At 43.8% G+C, this 23,699-nt stretch overlaps 1 protein-coding gene and 1 pseudogene across 2 annotated transcripts; both read left to right on the forward strand.

Annotated features, from left to right (window-relative positions):
* Window positions 1–6,281: 6,281 nt before the first annotated feature.
* On the forward strand, window positions 6,282–8,557 carry LOC310785191 (protein rapunzel pseudogene; annotated as a pseudogene). Its single transcript, XR_014554078.1, has 2 exons — window positions 6,282–6,354; window positions 7,471–8,557. The product of XR_014554078.1 is annotated as a protein rapunzel pseudogene (transcript).
* Window positions 8,558–9,844: 1,287 nt separating this feature from the next.
* On the forward strand, window positions 9,845–23,108 carry krit1 (KRIT1 ankyrin repeat containing). The gene is made up of 17 exons (XM_083646134.1): window positions 9,845–9,982; window positions 10,455–10,624; window positions 12,415–12,571; window positions 14,694–14,786; window positions 14,881–15,010; window positions 16,856–17,099; window positions 17,724–17,839; window positions 18,027–18,170; window positions 18,857–19,013; window positions 19,429–19,536; window positions 20,089–20,245; window positions 20,650–20,801; window positions 20,976–21,142; window positions 21,357–21,444; window positions 21,540–21,746; window positions 22,202–22,318; window positions 22,785–23,108. The coding sequence occupies exons 2-17, from the start codon at window positions 10,523–10,525 to the stop codon at window positions 22,872–22,874; spliced, it is 2,229 nt and encodes a 742-aa protein (XP_083502260.1). The 5' UTR covers window positions 9,845–9,982; window positions 10,455–10,522; the 3' UTR covers window positions 22,875–23,108.
* The last annotated feature ends 591 nt before the right edge of the window (window positions 23,109–23,699 follow it).

Genomic DNA, 23,699 nt, shown 5'->3' on the forward strand with positions numbered 1-23,699 from the left:
TAACAAGCTGTAAGTGAAAGTAGGCTATCTGACAAATCTTGTTTTCCATTATTTGTATCTTATTTATCGTTTTATCTACACTCACCTGTGAACTTAGATCTTAAATCAGGGCTTTCCTCTCAGTGTGTGGGAAAGAGGGAAACCAAACAGCTGATTTGTTTGTGTCCAGAGTCTATGTGTGGATTTGATTTGTACGTCCAAAATATTGGCCCATACTCTGTGTGTGTGTGTGTGTGTGTGTGTGTGTGTGTGTGTGTGTGTGTGTGTGTGTGTGTGTGTGTGTGTGTGTGTGTGTGTGTGTGTGTGTGTGTGTGTGTGTGTGTGTGTGTGTTAGCTGTCTAAAGCTAAAGGTTCAGACAGTGGAGGACACAATTTGAATCCAGTTACCTGAATTCCAGTTACTATCAGCCATAATCACTTGCTTTTGGACTGGCTTGCCTGCGTGGGTCAATTTCAGGTGACGGTTTTCCCACAGCATTTCTTATCAGTGAGTGAAAGCTAAATATTACACGGGCTATTTATATTCTATCTATGCATTCATTGTTATTATGTAACCAAAGGAACTGTACAGAATATTGTCCAGGGCTATGGTGGGTATCAATAGGACCACATTGGTATCAGTTGAGGTAATTGATGTCGTATTGACACAAAAAGTGGATACAGCAATATCTATATTTTTTGCATGCGACAGGATATTTTAAGAATATTTTACTATTCTTCTCAGTGAGCTCGCCTGCTGTTCTAATGGAACAAAATAACAGAAGCACTGATATCTGAATATCAAGTACATAATAAAGAGTCCCCCTTCTGAGCAGCTTCAGTCCTCCTATAATGCTTCCTACATGTCCTGAACTATGTGAAGAGGATATGGCACCATTTAATCCAGAAAGCTTCAGTGAAGTTGAGATGTGGTGAGCAGTGCAGGTGTGAGATGTTGGCTTCATGCTGGTGTTCATTAGACCACTCATGGATTTGTTTAGCAGTGTGTATGGGGACTTTATGATCTTGTAATATGGGAGCAGCCTGACGGAACAGTTTCTGCAGCAGAGGCCTGGCAAACACTTCAATCTCTCATTAATAGCAGTATGGCTCCTCCTGCTGAAATACTACCACCACTGTCTTTGCTTTGCTTTGTCTTTGCTAAGACAAGCATGCACATCAAATTTTTAATTAGGGCTGATTAATTGCCCTAATTACCTAATGAGGATGGGATGTCACTCGAGCAATGATGACATCATCTGGTGACATTACTGATGACATCACTCACTGATAACATCATTGAGTGCTCAAGTGACATCACTGATAACATCACCAATTCTATACATAATCTTTCAGGAAAGTGTTAACACCTTAAGTGCCATAGCCGAAATAATTCGTCTTACATAATCCAACGCTTAAGTGCCAGAGCCGAGTTTACTCGTCTTACATAAACATTTTTTTTTTTTTGACGCTGGGACATCAATCAACAACTTTTACATCTTCGAGATCACTATTGGAGCAAGATAATGTGTATAATCTATTTTACCGACCCACTAAGTGTTGACAGTGCTCCCCCAGACGACCGAAATCAAAGAAAAAACTGCCGCGGGACCAAGCCGTTCAAGGAAATGCCGTGGCGATTTTACAGTAATCCACTTGTCTTGCCTGAGAGCGGCCGCGCACCGGCAGCAGCACACAGAGAGCGGAGAGCGATTTGCAAAATAGATCATAGGTGAAACACACTTTGAAACACCTCAGAAAGGCCATAATCAACATCTGCCCATCGCCCACGCATTCCCCGGCCCATCTTGACTCGCACAAGGAGCGTCCGCACGCAGGCAAGCAGGCAGGCAGGCACACAGGCAGGCAGCAGCAAAAGCGCTTCTGACACGCCCGCTGTACAGCCAGGAGGAAGGAGGAGAAGACACACGGAGGGAGGAGTTTGAATGAGAGGGGTGTTTCCTGTTGTTATGGAGGAAATTACTGTTCAAAACTATTGTTTAGAATGTCTGACGGTCTTACTGATGCCAAAAATGAATGGTTAAAGTGACTGTTTCACAAAAAGCCATTTATCTCTGAATAAATTTCCAGACGCTGAAACCATGCTGTACTCAACGGCTAATATCTACATAACTACTAACTCTGCAAACTAACTCTTTTAGACAGAGAAAGCACACATTCTATTAGTTATTTTTAGATGATTGGTGTTCATGAATTCTTAACAGAAAAGAATCCTCGGCTGTTGCTAAAATGAGCCAGAATCGTCAAAAACACCCCTGGCACAACTTACCTACAGGAATGAAAACATGGCTGGCATTCAATGTGTTAAGAGCACCCCTGCGGGTGACCTAACGGAGCCAGATTTTTTTATTAGGTAATTAGGGCTGATTAATTGCCCTAATTACCTATTGATGATTGCCCTAATTACTTTATGATGTGATGTCACTCGAGCAATGATGACATCATCTGGTGACATCATCACCGATGACATCACTCGCTGATGACATCTCATTGAGTGCTCGAGTGACATCACTGGTGCCAACACTGACATCAGCGATGTCATAAATCCCACAATATGTGCCCATAATGCATCATCTCCAGAGTCTCCACCGTAGAAATCTTCCTAGTTCTATACATACTGTAAGCGATATCATCAGTGATTTATGATCAATTTGAGTGTGTCCCGGAGGCTTTGGAGACCACCACGTCGCTCCTTATCACAAGGATGCTAGTTCGGAGATGCAGGCTATCACTTTTATGGCATCAACAACATATTTAGCAAAACCAGGAATACACTAATTTTAACTTTATTAATGTCTACACATTGAATCATCTGAACTCTGCTGGTCTGTCTCCTCTAATCTGTTACTCCTGCCTCCATTACAGTGCAGATCAGTGCATGTATTCAGAAGTTACAGGACTGATGACACTTTTTAAAATGGCTATATTCAGTTGAACTCAAAGACAACATATGATAGGCCGCACCACTGCAAATTATTTAGCTAAAGCTGATAACATTTAGTTACATTTAGATGACCATCTTACCTTTGAAGAAGCAATGAAAGTCCTAGACTCTGCAAGTAGGTCTCTGGGAGCTTTCCTTAATACGGTTAAGCTATGTAGGGATTTTGGTTATAAAAGCTTTATACTCAGTTATATAATTCTTAGTTTGTCCTATTTGAGATGATGGTGCAGGGGGGTTATTGTAAACAAACAAAATGTGACACAGTTCAGAACAGAGCTATGCGCTGGTTTCTGAGTGTGCATAAAATTGCCCCAGAACTTGCAGTATGTGGTGGTGACATGAGACGGGAGCCCTGTGAAGTGCGACTGTGGAATAGATGAATCAACATGCCCAAACAAAGTTACTTAAAAACTAAATCAAAGAATTAATCTTAGCAGGGAGCGAAAATATTTGGCAAGGCAGGTCTCCAATATGGAAATACATGATCTTGTTCTGTCAAATAGTGTCAATTGTCAAATTGTCGATGATGCTATTGTTTCTCTCCAAAATGATTGATAGACTATAAAGATGGCAGCCTTTTGAGTTGACATTACTGTGACCAAAGCTCCAACAGGCCGTCAACTATCTGCAACTGCAACTGCAACCGTCACTGGACTGGAAAAGTGTCCAGGAGTCTTTTACAAATGCTTGGAGGAATGCATGTTTTTACACCAGATTTATACTTTATTTGCTACCTCTCTCTCTCCTCGGATAACCTGCGCTCCTGGGGGAGCGGGGATTGAGCAGGGCTTGGAGGGATCAGGGAGTGTGTGTGTGGAGATTAAGTGAGTGTGTGTGTGTGTGTGTGTGTGTGTGTGTGTGTGTGTGTGTGTGTGTGTGTGAGTGTGAGTGTGAGTGTGAGTGTGAGTGTGAGTGTGAGTGTGAGTGTGAGTGTGTGTGTGTGTGTGTGTGTGTGTGTGTGTGTGCACACATGGAAAAATCTGCAGATGTTTTCCCGCTGACTTTCTTATCACTGACTGAGAAGTCAAACATTGTGCAGCAGTCTTGTCCTTGTCCATTGCACAATATTTGGTCAGCTGTTAATAGAGAATCTACCCAGAGTTCACATCAGGAATGCCTCCACTGTGAATCAAGCCTGCCTCACTCAGCCTGCCCAAAGTTGAGGGAGTTCCAAGTTTTCCTACTAAGCGTTTTCTTGGAAGTTTTTCCCTGTGATCATTCCGGGTCTATAATGCCGGCTTGCCTACCTTGTGTTTTTCGCTGTGTTGTCATATAATGATGTTCATTGATTGTGTTTAGTTAGATCTAGCTAGACACATTCTCGGAAAGTCCTCTGGGACATGCTTGTGAGTTGTGATCAATCCGAGGGCTCTATAAATATATAAACTTGAACCTTGAATTTAAATAAACAGAGCAGATGAGTCCAAGAGAAAGCTATAGGAACTCTGTAGCTCAACTACTTCCTGGTTCAAACAGTCTGTCGAGGGGGGATGCAGCATATAGAGGGATTGTTCAAAAGAGGGCTGGGGTGAAATAGAAAATGTGATAAGTGTTTTAGAAGAACAGGGCGACGACCTTCGTTTGACCTTTCATGAACAACTGTATCCATCACCCTGAAACCTTTCGGTAACACTTTATAATAACGTTCAGTCGTAAGTCATTTATAAGCCTTTAGTTAATGATTGTTAGGATGATGTCATCATTCCTACTATGTTGTCACAGATCACTGATGATGTCGCAGACGGTGATGATGTCATGATTCATAACTGTCTAAATCATGCCTCTCGGATGGTCTCACTGATGATGTCATAACACAAGGTGATGTCATATTCGGGACCCATAAGGGGTTTGCTCTGCAGGTCCTCTGCAGTTGTTCATAGACTATTCTCACGACAACCCTCTGCAACAGTTCCCATCTTTCAAACCTTGCAGACCCAGCTATCAAGTGCTTCAGCGTTCCTAGTTATCGAGACTTCAGTTACCAAGTGTGTCTTGGGCATTTAGTATCCGCACGTAAATCCACCAGTCTCACAGCGACCCTAACAATGATGAACTAACCATTTACAAAACATGAATATACATTTGTAGATGATTAATAAATGTTATGTTACAAATGTGTTGTAAGTCATCTATAAACCTTTAGTAAATTAAGTGTTCCTCACCTGTTGTAAATGATGTGTAAATAATTTACAATTCATTTACAAGGCTTTCTGCATCCCCTAATCTAAAGTGTAAACCATTCATCATGACACATAAATGTGTTACATAAAAGGGGGTAGCTCTGTTTGTCAAAATTGAAGCCAATGCGGAAATGTCCTCTTTGCCTGCAGGGGGCGACCCCATTGGTTTGTGGACTTCTGTTTTGAAGCCTCGAGTGTGGCCTCAGTAAACACTTTCCTAATGTGTTTATGGTCTAAACCGCTAGTTTCAGACTATGTTGTAGTTGCAGACTATGTTTTGGGGCGTGATTGACAGGTCGCTTGTCCACTGATCACACAGCTCGCCGATCACGGACCAATAGCATGCCGTGCTCTGTGGGAAACCCCTGGACTTGTGTCGAGATCCAAGATGGCAATGGCCAAAATGCCATACATGAGGCGTCAAAAAACAGAAGTTCACAGACCTGCAGGCCATTCGAAAGAATGCAGATTTAAGTGCACTTCCGCATTGGCTTCAATTTTGACAGAGCTACCCCCTTGTATGTAACACATTTATGTGTGATGAATGGTTTACACTTTAGATTAGGGGATGCAGAAAGCCTTGTAAATTACTTGTAAACGATTTACACATAATTTATAGCAGGAACACTTCATTTACTAAAAGTGTATAGATGACTTACAACACATTTGTAACATAACATTTATTAATCATCTACAAATGTATATTCATGTTTTGTAAATGGTTAGTTCATCATTAACTAAAGGCTTATAAATGACTTACTTGACTTACTTGAACATTATTATAATGTGTAACCAAGGATGACTAGAAAAATGTCTATTATACATTACATCTGGAAACAGTAACCTCCAAGCACAATTCTATAAAGTGGGCCAGTGTCTTGGATTTGAAGCCTTTTTCACTAAGTTCTGTCTGTCTGTGTCCGTGACCTCTGTGGTGTCTAGTGTGGACACATGCTGCTTTTGAAGGTGTGGCTATGATGATTTGACCAAAACAATTGAACAGGATGCCCTCCCTTTCCCGCTTATGTGGTGTGCCTTGCAGCCTGCAGTGTATCTGCTAGGCTCCCCGCCCCCACCCAATCAGCACAGGGCACAAATGAGTCACTTCCATGTTCCTCTGCCCTTATATGGCAGCAAGGGGCCGTCCTTATTTGACTCGGGAGGAAAATGGTGGACAGGGAAGTCAGACAGCTGCAGTAGACAGAGGGATACCAACAGTTTTTATCTCGGGTGAGTAAACAAATCCAGCCCCAGGGCTTTGAAATGTGTCGCCTCTATTATGTATGAGATGTGTGTGATGGCAAATGCAGCTTGGGACAGATGGAAGTCAGAGGGAAAGAAGTGCGCATGATGGTTGACTAATGGGAAGCCGAGGGCTGGGGAATCAGGAACTGTGAGCAGAGTAGCCTACTATAAACACACTATAAACTGTGCACTTTATTTATCTATTTCAGCCTCTCATATTTTATGTAGTGTTTTTTCCACTTTTTTATTCTCTTTTGTGTCTGAATCTGTGATTTGTTATGTTTGTTTTTATGTCTGTTCTTTAGAGCTGCACTGAAACAAATTCCAATCAACTCTGTTGACATGGCAATAAAGTATTGAATCTTGAATCTTGAATCATAAAGCAGCTCCTCTGCTTAAAAGGTGTCAAGCAAGCGGACACTATAGGTCATTTGAACTGTTTGAGAGGAAAAGACCAAAGGCCAAGATCCATGACCATTTGTTTATTGTCAGGCTTTCTTGTGTTGCTATGAAGACACACCCACTGTTGAGTAACGCCACAAATATGAATAAGATTAATTGTGATCTGTGGCTGTGGTCACACAGAGTAGTACTGTAGTAGTGTACTGCTGATCTGTGTGGTTTAGCTAATGTGCTGTATGGTACGTGCCTGTACCGTGTATCAGAACTGTTATAATGAACAATATTACATCATCACCCTTAATAACGGAATATAATACTCTTATTTGTGAGCAGAATACTTCATTCTGTAGGGTTGTGGAGGAACAACAACAGCTTTGTTCCCCTGCACTTTCTTGAAGCTCTGCGGTCTGTTGTGGCTAAGAACACCAGGGCCTCACTGTCACCTGTTGCCGTGAAGAATCGGGGTGTAAGATGACAGGGGCCCATGACATATGTTGTGGTCTCAGCAACCTGAGACACAGCCTGTAGCGAAACGACGAGTCAAAGACCAATCCTTTAGTTAAAGCTCTAGCCTACTGTATTTGAAAAGTATTTATTAATTAATTAATTAATTAATTTATTCATTCATTCATTCATTCATTCATTTATTTATTTATTTATTTATTTTACAAAATGTGTGGTCCGTTTTTATCTTCCCAGCCTCCTGACTCACTAGCCTGGACCTTTGGAGTGGTGGGAGGCAGAGGAAAAGCAGCAGCCATGGCTGACTCTGGACAGATCAAGAAGACTGCAGTCAAGGTGTTGTGCTGCATGGAGAAGGTGTCCTCCTTCGCCTCGTCTATCGACCCGCTCTTTGGCATCGTCTCCTCCCTGATCGGGGTGGCTCGCAAGGGCCTGCTGGACGAGGAGGGCCATCCTATGGACAAAGACTTCCAGTCGGTCCACACCCAGCTGGAGAGCATCTCCGAGAAGAACCGTCAGTGCCTGAGGCAGATCCGCGTCGACGAAGTGAACGAGACCTTCGGCAAGTACGAGGAGTACATCAAGCACCAGTACGGCGCCCTCAACAACATGGTGGCGGTGGTGAGGAAAGACCCGGGCAATGCCCAGCAGTACATGGATGAATTTGAGAGGATTTACGAGAGGGACAAGAGTGACCTGAGTCTGGATGTGTATTACCGGGGCGTGATGGGCACCGGCTCGGTGTTCGGACGCCCCCTGCTGAAGGTCTACCTGGAGCACTGCGACGGCGACCGCAAGATCATGGAGCACCGCTGCTCGCACCTGGGCCACCTGTTCCACATGGGTCTCATTGCCCTCATGGCGTACACGGCTGTTACCGAGGACGATGAAGACGAGGTCCGGGACAAGTGGGCCAAGAGGGTGGAGGACATCCAGAAGAAGATGGAGGAGGTGCTCAATCTATGCAAAGAGGAGAGCAGCTCCTAAACGTGGGCTGGAGGGTCCGACACAGAGAGGTGGTCCCGTGGATTTGGTGATAATGATAGGGGGGAACAGTAGCCATCTATATACTCACAGCTGTGCACCAATGAAAGAAAATAAATCATGTCCTCCTATATATTGGAAAATCACCCTTTTTATTCGTTTGTGCACTTTAGTTGCACCTCATCTCCTTGTATCATTGTGGTTATTGTGTCTATGTTGGATCTGTGTTATTTTGTTTCAAAGAGACCACTTGAGTTTGTATGTTTTAGCTGCATTGTGTTACCTCTCAATAAATGCTGATGTTTTATACAACCGCTTCAATTAAAATATATAAATTATTACTTTATCATATCTGTGTGAGATTCAATTCATTTTCAGTGACACCAACTATTTACACAGAGAAGAATAAAGAGTAGAATAAATAAATCTAGTAAATGAATAAGCAACTGCTTTTTGAAACATAAGAAAACATAGTTTTAATAAACATGGACTCACCAAAACATGGTAGCCTATTTGAAAGTACTTATGAACCGAGATGGGAAAAGTACACACATTCTAGTGCAGTTACTTGTGTAAAAAAGACTGGTAGAAGTAGAATTAAGATAAACAGAATGTTTGCACGCTCAATTAGGGTGGGGACTCTGGAGACGAACTGAGCACAGACGGACATCACTGATGACATCACAATTGCTCGAGTGACATCACTGATGACATGATCACCTGTGACATCATCAGTGATTTATGACATCATTATGATAGTGACCTGACCACCAGGCTGAGCCTACATCTAGTGATTTATGACCTCATCACTGTCTGTGACATCATCAGTGATTTGTGACATCATCAGCCACGCCGTATTCAGACTGTGTCTTGTTTGGATGTCTATACCCGACACCCTGTTTGTTTTTACACCCACACTGGACAAACAATTTTGGAGACGATCGGAGCAACGGCACATCTTGCAACTCCGGACCACTCAATGCAGACAGACAGACAGACATGCCTCTAATTATAGTAGTAGGATTCGAAGACTATTAAACTTAGGAGATCCCCTCCAACATGTTTTAAGATGTATAAAGATTATACTTTGATTAATAATGTGTAATATGGTTTTTCCACAAAAAACATGCACATAATGCGTGAGTAGAAAGTACAGATACTGTATTTGTGTTATATAGGGAGTAACAGTAAAAAAGTTGTCAGAAAAATAAATGCTCAGTAAAGTAGATACCTGAAAATCCTACTTATGTACAGCAAGTAGCCTATTTGTACATAGTTTATACTCAATTCCCATCTCTGCTTATGAACAATGTGTCTCTAGACTGACGACTACTACTAGGCCTACTACTACAGTAGCCTACTACTACTGCATAAAATGTTACAGTGGAATCCCTTATTTCTATGGAAATGTAGGTTTGTTTTGGTATTGCACCCTTCTTTAATATGCTGTTATTATAGGAATAATAAACGTATTATAGGCTATAAATGGGGCCACTGCACTGGGACTGGGATTGCATCCTAAATGTTTCTGAGTCCCCCTGGCCGCCAGAGGCCTCTGTTGTCCGGGCTGAGCCGCTGTAATGTGAGCCCCGTCTTCTCTCCGCTGCTGTCGGCAACCCTGCCCGATGTTAAAGGCCTATTCACTCGGCTACTCAAATATCGCCTATGGAGTTTACCCGGATCAATGGCATAGCCGCAGTTTGTGCTGCTTTTTATGGAACTAAAAGTGACGCTTCGCCCGTCTGAAGAAAGGACGTCGTTTTCGGTGAGTTCCAGCTGCATCACGAGCGGAAAAGCTACAGCTACTTAGTTAAAAAAGTTGTTCGTTCGTGTTTGATGTCAACACTGTGACACCGCCGTTAGCTGAAGCAGGGTGTTGGTGAAGATTAACGTGCTCATTAAACACTTTGTAGCCTATTCAAGTGTTTGTTTAGAGAAAGCCAGCAGCGCGCTTGGTTTCCGGGGCGTGACTACTCTTAACTGCCAGGACTTTGGAAGTTGATTTCTGAACTGTCTGCCGCACTTATAGATGGCTAATTAATGAATTGGCTTTTAGATAGTATCGGCATTCAAGCCCAGTGTTAACTTCGTATAGGAAAGTTTTTCGCTTTATAGAATAGATGATGGAAGTCTTCAGCGGCCGTTTATGACCCGCATACGCACGACCTGTGATGTTATGTGCTTTCACTTGACTTGACGCTTTACCTGATAACATTTCCTGTATTTCTTTATTTCAGGGATGCCTCTGCACAGTATCTGGCCCTTGTGTAGGATGTACTGTTGGATCTGAGGACGAGTCGACACCATGGGCAACCAAGACGGCCTCGAAGATGTGTTTGTCGCTGTCATTCGCCCCAAGAACCAAGTCAGCCTGAGCTCCAAAGAGTACCGAGCTAAAGCCTATGAGGTAAATGAACTCTTGACTCTCTGAATGCCAGAGAAGTCATCAACTGCTGTCTCCCCTCAATCTGCTGTGTGATCTGTTATACTCAGCAGCATAATGCAGAGGGGTCATTACTGATGTGTGATCTGTTACATAGTTATAATCAGCATAATGCAGAGAGGGGTGATTAATGATGTGTGATCTGTTACATAGTTATAATCAGCATAATGCAGAGGGGTGACTACTGATGTGTGATCTGTTACATGGTTATAATCAGCATAATGCAGAGAGGGGTGATTACTGATGTGTGATCTGTTACATAGTTATAATCAGCATAATGCAGAGAGGGGTGATTACTGATGTGTGATCTGTTACATAGTTATAATCAGCATAATGCAGAGGGGTGATTACTGATGTGTGATCTGTTACATAGTTATAATCAGCATAATGCAGAGAGGGGTCATTACTGATGTGTGATCTGTTACATAGTTATAATCAGCATAATGCAGAGAGGGGTGATTAATGATGTGTGATCTGTTACATAGTTATAATGAGCATAATGCAGAGAGGGGTCATTACTGATGTGTGATCTGTTACATAGTTATAATCAGCATAATGCAGAGAGGGGTCATTACTGATGTGTGATCTGTTACATAGTTATAATCAGCATAATGCAGAGAGGGGTGATTAATGATGTGTGATCTGTTACATAGTTATAATGAGCATAATGCAGAGAGGGGTGATTACTGATGTGTGATCTGTTACATAGTTATAATCAGCATAATGCAGAGGGGTCATTACTGATGTGTGATCTGTTACATAGTTATAATCAGCATAATGCAGAGAGGGGTGATTACTGATGTGTGATCTGTTACATAGTTATAATCAGCATAATGCAGAGAGGGGTCATTACTGATGTGTGATCTGTTACATAGTTATAATCAGCATAATGCAGAGAGGGGTGATTACTGATGTGTGATCTGTTACATAGTTATAATCAGCATAATGCAGAGAGGGGTCATTACTGATGTGTGATCTGTTACATGGTTATAATCAGCATAATGCAGAGGGGTGACTACTGATGTGTGATCTGTTACATGGTTATAATCAGCATAATGCGCAGAGGGGTGATTACTGATGTGTGATCTGTTACATGGTTATAATCAGCATAATGCAGAGGGGTGACTACTGATGTGTGATCTGTTACATGGTTATAATCAGCATAATGCAGAGGGGTGATTACTGATGTGTGATCTCTTACATAGTTATAATCAGCATAATGCAGAGGGGTGATTACTGATGTGTGATCTCTTACATAGTTATAATCAGCATAATGCAGAGGGGTGATTACTGATGTGTGATCTCTTACATAGTTATAATCAGCATAATGCAGAGGGGTGACTACTGATGTGTGATCTGTTACATAGTTATAATCAGCATAATGCAGAGGGGTGATTACTGATGTGTGATCTCTTACATAGTTATAATCAGCATAATGCAGAGAGGGGTGATTACTGATGTGTGATCTGTTACATGGTTATAATCAGCATAATGCAGAGGGGTGACTACTGATGTGTGATCTGTTACATAGTTATATGTAATACATAGAACTCCCTTCCTCCCACGCGCCATGACATGTCAGTGAAACTCCTCAACGCTGTCAGGTGAAACGAAGTGGCTGGCGACCACACATGTATCAGAGGAAGCAGGGGGTGGAGCAACGAGCAGGACAGCAGGGGGAAGAGACCAGACCCACTCTCTCTTCATGTAGTTTTGAGTTAAGTGGAACATGACTTGTGTGTTTCCTCCGTCAGATCCTGCTGATCGAAGTGCCTTTGGAAGGGAAGGAGAAGAAACGAAAGAAAGTCCTGCTGGCGACAAAGATCCAAGCGGGAGGAGACAAAGCCAGATCCATTTTGGATTACATAGATGAAGCAACCAAGCCCATATCCAATAACCAAGGCTTCATAGGTGAGTGTTGTACATTTGTGCCATTCAGGCAAGAGCAACACGTCCCTCCTGCTGTGCATGTGACTGTGTGCTGTGGATGTGACTGTGTGCATGTGACTGTGTGCTGTGTATGTGACTGTGTGCATGCGACTGTGTGCATGTGACTGTGCATGCTGTGGGTGTGACTGTGTGCATGAGACTGTGTGCATGTGACTGTGTGCTGTGGATGTGACTGTGCATGCGACTGTGTGCATGCTGTGCATGTGACTGTGTGCATGTGATTGCTGTGCATGTGACTCTGTGCATGAGACTGTGTGCATGAGACTGTGTGCATGATGTGCATGTGACTGTGTGCATGATGTGGATGTGACTGCATGTGACTGTGTGCATGTGACTGTGTGCATGTGACTGTGTGCATGTGACTGTGTGCATGTGACTGTGTGCATGAGACTGTGTGCATGTGACTGTGTGCATGTGACTGTGTGCATGTGACTGTGTGCATGTGACTGTGTGCATGTGACTGTGTGCATGTGACTGTGTGGATGAGACTGTGTGCATGAGACTGTGTGCATGAGACTGTGTGCATGTGACTGTGTGGGTGTGACTGTGTGCATGAGACTGTGTGCATGTGACTGTGTGCATGAGACTATGTGCATGAGACTGTGTGCATGAGACTATGTGCATGAGACTGTGTGCATGCTGTGGATGAGACTGTGTGCATGAGACTGTGTGCATGAGACTGTGTGCATGTGACTGTGTGCATGAGACTGTGTGCATGAGACTGTGTGCATGTGACTGTGTGCATGAGACTGTGTGCATGCTGTGGATGAGACTGTGTGCATGAGACTGTGTGCATGAGACTGTGTGCATGCTGTGGATGAGACTATGTGCATGAGACTGTGTGCATGCTGTGGATGAGACTGTGTGCATGAGACTGTGTGCATGAGACTGTGTGCATGTGACTGTGTGCATGTGACTGTGTGCATGCTGTGGATGAGACTGTGTGCATGAGACTGTGTGCATGAGACTGTGTGCATGCTGTGGATGAGACTATGTGCATGAGACTGTGTGCATGCTGTGGATGAGACTATGTGCATGAGACTGTGTGCATGCTGTGGATGAGACTGTGTGCATGAGACTGTGTGCATGAGACTGTGTGCATGAGACTGTATGCATGTGACTGTGTGCATGATACTGTGTGCATGCTGTGGATGAGACTGTGTGCATGAGACTGTGTGCATGAGACTGTGTGCATGTGACTGTGTGGATGAGACTGTGTGCATGAGACTGTGCATGTGACTGTGTGGATGTGACTGTGTGCATGAGACTGTGCATGTGACTGTGTGGATGAGACTGTGTGCATGAGACTGTGTGCATGCTGTGGATGAGACTGTGTGCATGTGACTGTGTGGATGAGACTGTGTGCATGAGACTGTGTGCATGCTGTGGATGAGACTGTGCATGTGACTGTGTGCATGATGTGCATGTGACTGTGTGCTGTGCATGTGACTGTGTGCTTGCATGTAACTGTGCATGCTGTGGATGTGACTGTGTGCATGAGACTGTGTGCATGTGACTGTGTGCTGTGCATGAGACTGTGTGCATGTGACTGTGTGCTGTGCATGTGACTGTGTGCATGCTGTGGATGTGACTGTGTGCATGTGACTGTGTGCTGTGGATGTGACTGTGTGCATGTGACTGTGTGCATGCTGTGGATGTGACTGTGTGCATGAGACTGTGTGCATGCTGTGGATGTGACTGTGTGCATGTGACTGTGTGCATGTGACTGTGTGCTGTGGATGTGACTGTGTGCATGTGACTGTGCATGCTGTGGATGTGACTGTGCATGCTGTGCATGTGACTGTGTGCATGTGACTGTGTGCATGAGACTGTGTGCATGTGACTGTGTGCTGTGGATGTGACTGTGCATGCTGTGCATGTGACTGTGTGCATGTGACTGTGTGCATGAGACTGTGTGCATGTGACTGTGTGCTGTGGATGTGACTGTGTGCATGTGACTGTGTGTATGAGACTGTGTGCATGTGACTGTGTGCTGTGGATGTGACTGTGTGCATGAGACTGTGTGCATGTGACTGTGTGGATGCAGATTGTCACGGACCAAACACCTTTTCTCTTGCTCCAGGAAAGCGTGTGGTGCATATGAAGAAATTCCTCCTGGATGGAGACAACGAAGGGAAAGAGGCCTCACTTTTTATTGTGCCAGTCAGTGTCAAAGGTGAGCTGAAAAACAAAGAGCCTGTCCTGCTAAGCTGATGGCACAGGTATCATGTGACCTAGTTTAAACTTGACATGTGTCTCTTTCTGAACAGACAACAGTAAGCCTATCTACAGTGCCGGCAGCCCCAGCTTCTACTGCTTTCAGGACATCATGCGGGTCTGCAGTGAGACCAGCGCTCACTTCTGCTCCAACACCTCCAAGATGCTCCTGGCCTTAGACAAGTAAGGACATATCTGAGAAGACGGTCCGTTCATAATATAGATGAGCACTGAATAGCGTTCCAAAAATTACACATTATTTATATTACATAAAAATTACATTCTCTATCGGCAAGGTATTATTGGATTAAATTGATAAGAACAATGCAAAATTATCAAATTACTACATAACATAATTAATTCTTTATCATGATTTAATGTCACTTTTAAGTGCAACATACTGTGTCTGGTACTGTAAATCTGGATTGAATTCACGAAAGAAATTAAACTTGAACTACATTGAACAGGCTTAAAATGTTGGGCACTGCAAGTAACAGATAGGACTAATTACCAGCCGCAACAGCCACAGTGTCGACTGGTATTGTTTTCACCGTGTGTGTGTGTGTGTGTGTGTGTGTGTGTGTGTGTGTGTGTGTGTGTGTCTCTGTCTGTCTGTCTGTCTGTCTGTCTGCGTGCGTGTGTGTGTGTCATAATGTGGTGCTGGAGAAACCTATTATAGCGGGACCTACCACAGAAGCGGTTTTGAGTACTTACAGTACTTTGCCAGGCTTTGTTTTTACGCCTGTCTGTCTGTGGACAGATTTAGCGAACACGATAGCATCAAAACTGTGCAAGATGCAGTCACAAAGCTTTACAGGTGTAGCCTGGCTCCAGAACTTTGAAGCCACGCCCACTCCACCGTTGCGGATTTGGCTCATCTTGGTCTGGTATCGCCATGTGCAAACGCCTTTTCTCCAGTTGAAAATCCAATCACGGGTGCTGATTGGCTAACCCTGTTGTCAGTCATGCACAACAGAAACAGACACAGCTGTGGCCAAAGCTAACTTAGCTAGCTAACGTCTTATTAACGAACGTGTTATTAGTTACTGCAGTGTATGATAAAACGTACGTTAAAACGACAAGTACAAAGTCGGCCGACTTTGGCTACTTAGAAGCTGGCTACGGGCCACATTGGCTGACATTACGGCCCTGGCCCACATTCGTCTTATGTTGCAGGCGTCAAGGCTGGTGTGATCCCATCACAAGATGGTCTCGAGTAGAGAGCTGCAGGCTCGTTTCAATAATAAAAGAAAATCAAGTTGTATTTCTCGCTTAATTTTACACAGCACGACAGCACAAACTTTTATTTTGAAAAATCCTGACCGGAAGTCCAAATGATTCTCCAGCTCACTTGTCAGAGCGCTGTCAAAAGTAAACAAAGCTCCATGCCTGAGTGTTGAGAATACAGTATATAGTCATTCATTATAGTGTACAGGGACACAGCGCCCGCAACTGAACAGTGAAAGCGAAATGCACTGTAAATAGTTTTGCCTGATTGTGGATTTAGCCGGTTGGTGAAGATTTGCGACTGTGAGGAATGACACTAGTATTCAGTGCAAGCTCTTTGGTTGCCCACTCAGCCTTATATAACAGCTAAATGGAGAATCTGCTGAGACTGTTTTAATTCCAATATGCTTGAGTGACATTAATGTTTCAGTTTATGTGCATTGTTGGCAATTAAACGAGAAACAACATTTCTTATTATTGTGACGACATATTTTGATACCCAGCAGGAGCAGTGCCGGTAGTCAAGTGATTGTCAGTTAGCGCATTAGTTCATCATTGCATTTTCAACCCGAGTTCAAGCGGGATTCTCCGTTAATGCATTGTGCATTTTTAGTGCTATTGATTGTAGTGTGTCTGTGTGTGTGTGTGTGTGTGTGTCTTTAATTAGAACTGGGCCGAGCTGGGGCTCATTAATTGCTTAACTCCTCTGGCTGGGGCCAAAACCTCAGGTCCAGTAAATGAGATGCGGATGATGCTTTTGGAAAGCAGACCTGACCCTCGCCTCTTCTTCACCCCCCACAGGTGGCTAGCGGAACAGCACACCATACCTCACGCCATCCCCGCGTTGTTCCGGCCGGCGCCTGTCGAGCGGGTGAAGACCAACGTGAGCAACCCGGCGTACAGCAGCGAGGGCAAGCTGAGCGACGAGGGCCTGCACATGGGCTACACGGCGCTGGAGATCAAGAGCAAGATGATGTCCCTGGAGAAGGCCGACGTGTGCATCCTCAACCCGCTCTACGGCTCCGATCTGCAGTACACCAACCGGGTGAGAGACCTCAGCAGCTGATGGAGAGAGAGCGAGAGAGAGGAGTTACGTAAAATACAAAGAGAGAGAAGAGAGAAGGGAGGAGTTAAGTAAAATACAAACAGAGAGAAGGGAGGAGTTACGTAAAATACAAAAAGCTTGAGCTGTTTCCAGACTGGGCTAACAGAAAAATAATAATTCATGTAAAGTCATTATTTACACCAGGAAGTAGATTGTATATTCAAAAGGGTTTGACTCTCTTATAACAGAGAGGCCATTTACACCTGGCGTTAACATGTGTTTTGGGTGATCTGATTGCAATCTGATTGCAATCTGATCACCCAAAATGGGTGTCCTCTCAATCCGCATACAGTTGCTGTATGCAGATTGAGAGAGAGAACACATTGCATTTACACTTGTGTTCAATGTGGTCACAATGCGTCCCTGGCCACCTCCGGAGGTGGTTTGGCCGATCAGATTACAATACGTCTTGGGGGCGTTTACACCTGTACTTTCAAGTGGTCAAGCACTATCCGATTGCAATCTGATCACAGAAAACGCATGTTAGTGCCAGGTGTAAATGGCCTCACAGACACTTCTACGGTTATAATTTTTTTGGGGGGGGGACTTTACTTTTGCTTGTAGGTGGACAAAGTTATAATCAACCCATACTTTGGACTTGGAGCACCGGACTACTCCAAGATCCAGATCCCCAAGAGGGAGACGTGGCAGCATGGTCCCAACAGTGTGACAGAGGACAAGTGAGTCGTCCTTTAAACTGAACCACACTGTCATTATTGTCAACCTTCATGTCTCACAAACATCCACTCCCCTCTTGTGTCTTATTTCTCCCCTTTCCAGGGTTTCATCCTCGTTAAGTCAGCGGTCTAGGGTGCAGAAATGCCTTAAAAATCATCTTTAACATGAGCCTCTCTCCCATCTGCCTAGGGAGCATCAGTGGGTGGATGACTTCCCGCTGCACCGCAGCGCCTGTGAGGGTGACACAGAGCTGCTCACCAAGCTTCTGGACAGCGGCTTCTCGGTCAAACAGCTGGACAGCGACCACTGGGCCCCCATTCACTACGCCTGCTGGTCAGTCTGAGGCTCGTCTCAGTGCCCAAAAACATCTGAGTAGGGATGGGACCATTATGCTTATCTCACAATACCGATTCGATACGCGATATGTCCTTCAGACAACAAAGTACCCGTTTATAACGCATTGCAAACCGAAAGAATCTTTCACTGCTGAACAGTGCAACTCTTCTACAAGGATATATCATGGTAAACTAAAAACCCAGACGAAAAAGGCGACAGGTGTTACAAAACATTGTCATAAATTTAAATAAAACTTGAAACCAGGAATTGTGGAAATAATCAAATAAATATAAATAAATTAAAAAGTTAAAATTAAGAAAATTTCTCTAGCATTTTTTTTGCTGTATTGAAAACCCAAACCATAACACCACTGTGTCGTATCGAACCGAACCGCAAATTTTGTGAACCGTTACACCCCTTTGTGAATCATGTTTATTTCTGAGCCACGAATCTTTCTAGCGATGGCATTGACTTGCTAGAATCAATGTAAACAATAACTTGTTTACATTAATGTTTACATTAATAGCTTGAAATTGTGATGGGCAAGCTGTCTCATTTGTGATTACTACAGCAGAATAACATTTGATCAATATCGCGATCACTGTTCTGTCCCATACGTATTTTTGTATCGTTGCATCCCTATCGAACTATCATAATCAATATCTGGTATTGGTCCCGTCTAGGCATGGTAAAGTAGAGGCGACCAAGCTGCTGCTGGAGAAAGGCAACTGTAATCCCAACCTGCTGAACGGGCAGCTCAGCTCGCCCTTACACTTTGCTGCCAGAGGAGGGCACTCTGAGATCGTGCAGGTCCTGCTGCAGCATCCTGAGATAGACCGGGTAAGAAGGACATGGTTATATCTCCCTGTTGGTTTGTAACATCTCTTTCTCTTACTTTCTGAAAGAAATTGCAGTTCACATACTGTATATTATGTAATGAAGTACCGCAGGAATGAGTCTGGAAGACCTGGATGTTAGCACTTCTGGTTCCTACTTGTAAAAGTCAGTGGGATTTTTGTATGGTGATTTTGGTTAAATGCATGAAATAAGGCCTGTGGTTAACAAACGTATATGAAACTTTGGATTCAGCAAGATCATCTTCACAAATGAGGACCGCTTTTATGGTTTTCGAAGCGTAAATGCGTCCTCATTTGTGCAGATGATCTTGCTGAACACAAAGTGAGCTGTTTCATAAACTTTGTTGAATGTGATCGTGTCTTGACGAGATTTGTTTTGCCATGCCCGTTCTAAACAGCACATAGAAGACCAGCAGAAGAGATCGCCTCTTCAAGTGTGTGAGGAGAACAAGCAGAGTGGGTGGGAGGAGACGGTGAAGCTGCTGCAGCAAGCCAACAGCAGACCAGTGAGTCTACTGCACCTCAGACACCCACTTCTGTCACCTTCTAACAAACACCGTGTGACACTGATAGAGAGATGGAACCATAGATGTATCTATGGATGGAACTGAGAAGAATACTATACTGCAAGACATTCAGTCATTCTGGATGCAGTTTCACTTCCATGTATTTGTTTGTGTGGCAGTTACCTCTCCTCGTCAGTAGATGGTGCTATCTCCTCTGTGAACTAAATCATGGATAGGCCGAAGCAGGTTTCCGGGGTCTGCATCAGCTGTACCTAGAACTTATTACCAGTCACGACAGCAGGGCTGGTATTGCTCTCACTCTCTGTGTGTGTGTGTGTGTGTGTGTGTGTGTGTGTGTGTGTGTGTGTGTCTGTGTGTCTGTGTGTCTGTGTCTGTGTCTGTGTGTGTGTGTGTGTGTGTGTACACTTTGCTAGGTGTTTATATGTCTCTGGACAGTTTTTGCAAACGCGATACGGACACCAGCACAGAGCGACTCTTCAGTTGTTTGCATTCACTTACTGAGTGTGTTACGTGTTTGCGTTTGGCCCACAGTACGAGAAGGTGCGTATCTACCGCATGGACGGCTCGTACCGCTCGGTGGAGCTGAAGCACGGCAACAACACCACGGTGCAGCAGATCATGGAGGGCATGCGTCTCTCCCAGGAGACGCAGCAGTACTTCACCATCTGGATCTGCTCCGAGAACCTCAGTGAGTCCACCACCCCACAAGCGCCCAGCCGCAAACTCATCCTGCGGTTGTCAAAACTTCTCCGACACGAACACCATGACCTGCTCACTTAAGTTTAAGAAGTCAGAAGTACGATCAAAATGCAGTTTTTGATTCAATGATTAGTAATCCAAACACAATACCTTTTGATCCCATTATTGGGGCCGGGGGTATTTCCCCAATGTGCCTGCCTATCGACGTCACAATTGGGTGACAATTTCTCTCTATCAGTTGAACGATTTGTATTTTTCACCGACTGTCTAAAGTGATGAAAGTGTTAATACAATGGAGTAACGTGTGTGTGTGTGTGTGTGTGTGTGTGTGTGTGTGTGTGTGTGTGTGTGTGTGTGTGTGTGTGTGTGTGTGTGTGTGTGTGTGTGTGTCAGACCTGCAGCTGAAGCCCTACCACAAGCCCCTGCAGCACCTGCGGATCTGGACAGAGATAGTGACGGACTTGACGGTGCTGGATCCTCAGAGGGAAAACCCACAGCTGTTCCTGCGGAGAGACGTCCGGCTGCCTCTCGACGTGGAGAAGAAGGTAGCCCACATTATACAAGAGGCTTTCATGGTAGCATTTTGTGTGGGGATTGTGTTTGCTACCAGTTGGGATTAAAATGGAGGGTAACACTGATTTATGTGTTGTGGTTGTGCTTAATATGCTGAATTGTTGACTCTACTTTTAGCTCATTCTTCTTCTCCTGTTTCTTTCCAGGTGGAGGACCCCCTGTCCATCCTCATCCTGTTTGACGAGGCGCGTCACTGTCTCCTCAAGGGCTTCTTCCCCTCCGCGGACAGCAAGCTGATCACACTGGCCAGCCTCCTGCTGCAGATCATCTACGGCAGCTATGAGAGCAAGAAGCACAAGCAGGGATTCCTCAAGTAAATGTTGTTTTCTCATCACATTTCTGCTTAAATGTCTCTACCGCATTGCCCTCTCATATAATAAAATTGTGTGCAGCAAATTACGCAAATATCAGCAAGAGGTGAGTTTTAGTTAAATGCCGTGCTTTTGTGTTGCTAAAAAAAATCCCGAATTCTGTCGGAGTCGGTGTATGAAGTTAAAAAAACTACTCATCTCCATGTTTCTCAACAGTGAGGAAAACCTTAAGTCCATTGTGCCGATATCCAAAGTGAAAAGTAAAGCGTACCATTGGACCAACAGGATTCTTCACGAATACAAGGTATAGTCGCATCTCCACGGTGAAAACTCCTCTCTCGTCGTCCAAATGAAATGCCATCCTCGCCCTGTGTGACTCGTCTCTGCCGCCCCCTGCAGGCGCTGAGCACCAGCGAAGGCGTGAGCAAGGAGATGCACCACCTGCAGCGGCTCTTCCTGCAGAACTGCTGGGACATCCCCACCTACGGAGCGGCCTTCTTCACTGGCCAGGTCTACACCAAGGCCAGCGCCAGCAACCACAAAGTCATCCGCGTCTTCGTGGGCGTCAACACCAAGGGGCTGCATCTCATGAACATGGAGACCAAGGTAATATATGCCACATGGAGACCAAGGTAATATATACCACCGTGTTATTTTTGTGTGTTTTAAGCTTGAGCTATACTCCATGTTTTCCTGCTGTGTGATCTGTGAATGTCTGTTGCATTAAAACAAAGAAAACACATTCTCAATCATTGGTCAGATCAGTTATAACATGTAGACCTAGAAGCCTGGTGTCATTTGCGCCTGCAGAGGGCACTCTGGCACAATTCAAAGTTTTATTTTGAGGTGAACTATATTTCCTTTAGGCGAAGTTTTTGACAGAATGATTGTATTCCATGATTCCAAGTATTTAAAGGCCAGGATGTAGGCGTGGCTTAATTTATTGTTAGAAGGAGAGCTTATCAAGTGAGCATAAAATATCGGCTTTTTAAATATCTGGAGTGATGATGTCATGCATGCTCTCTAGAAGTCTTAATAGTTGTTCCTCTGTGCGTTCCCAGGTGCTGCTCATCAGTTTAGAGTACGGCACGTTCATGTGGCAGCTGGGACACGCTGACCAGTACTTCCAGATCCACAGTGTGGAAAACAAAATGAACTTCATTGTGCACACAAAACAGGTAACTGTCCAACACCATTCATGTGCTGCTGCACTGCTTTGAGCATAAACAGCATCTGTAGTAGGTACTACGTTTATATCAGAAGTTATAGAATGACCTTACGCCTTGTTCACACCACAAGCTTCACAGAAGCTTCCAGCAGGAGCCTTGCCATTCACACCAGAATCACTCTGTTTTGCTCCACGCCTCGCTCTGTTTTGCCCGGCGCTGCCCTGTCCCCCGCTCACAACTTGCATTGACTTCATGCCTGGCTGCTTGTGTGCAGCGTGCTGCACGCTTGAAAAATAGACCAGAAGCTGGCGTAGGATTGGCGTATGGTGTTATTCAACTACCAAAAATAACTGTAAGCGGCCTAGAAAAAATGTATAAAGCCGAGTGTTTTGATTAAAGATCATCGGGAATTAAATGATATTGTCTCTCTCTTGTGTGTTTTGCTGCTCATGACAATGTGTTTTCCCCTTCCCAGGCTGGCCTTATTGTGAAGCTTTTAATGAAGCTGAGTGGACAGATGACTCCGAACGATAAAAGCTTATCAGACAAGTACGCCTATGGCTGATAAACTATTGAAGACAACACAGCTGTCGGTTACGTTTTAGTTGCTTATATCGGACTGCAGTAAACCTGTATGAGAGCAAGGTCAGCCTCTCACCAAATGCATACTTTTGTATATTACACAGACCTACCGATATATCTTTCACATCTTCACATTGTGTATTTTGACTATTCTTATATTTGGATTGTATGTAAATATGTTTATTTAATATTTCATTTTAATAAACCAAATAATGTATATGAACATTTATTGTTGAAATTGGTCCGGCTGTTCTTTCATTTCAAAACATTATTTATTAATTTAAAAAAAAGTCATTCAAACTGATCAGTGATTATTAGTTCCAGAAACCATTATGAATAATTTAGAAACATTGGGCCAATAACACTTCATGCAAGCAAAAAGTAAAAATGATGAGCATCTTCTGTCCTATAGGAATATCATGGGAATTATAGTAGGCCTACTCAAAATGCTAATGCTATATTAATACTTTATCAGTAGCATTGCAGAGCTGATACTGATTATAATAATGTAATGTTATCCAAAGTCCCATAAAAACACCATAATACAAACACTGCTACTGTATGCCAATGTCATCGCCTACAGTTCATTAGGCTGTTGAGTTACAATGTAGCCTATATTACAGAAAATTCTGAATAGCACAGTCTAGCCTACAGTAGATCACAGAATGTTCTGGATCACCAGTCATATTTTTCTTTTGGCAAAAATTCGAACTGCTTTAGAATCATTTTAGGCTTGCAAAATGTTAACCCCCCCCCCCCCCCACCTCAATATATATTGTGCTTTTGTTGAGATAACAGTTTGTTTTCC

The sequence above is a fragment of the Poromitra crassiceps genome (assembly GCF_964638095.1).
Source record: "Poromitra crassiceps genome assembly, chromosome: 11".
Classification (NCBI taxonomy): Eukaryota; Metazoa; Chordata; class Actinopteri; order Beryciformes; family Melamphaidae; genus Poromitra; species Poromitra crassiceps.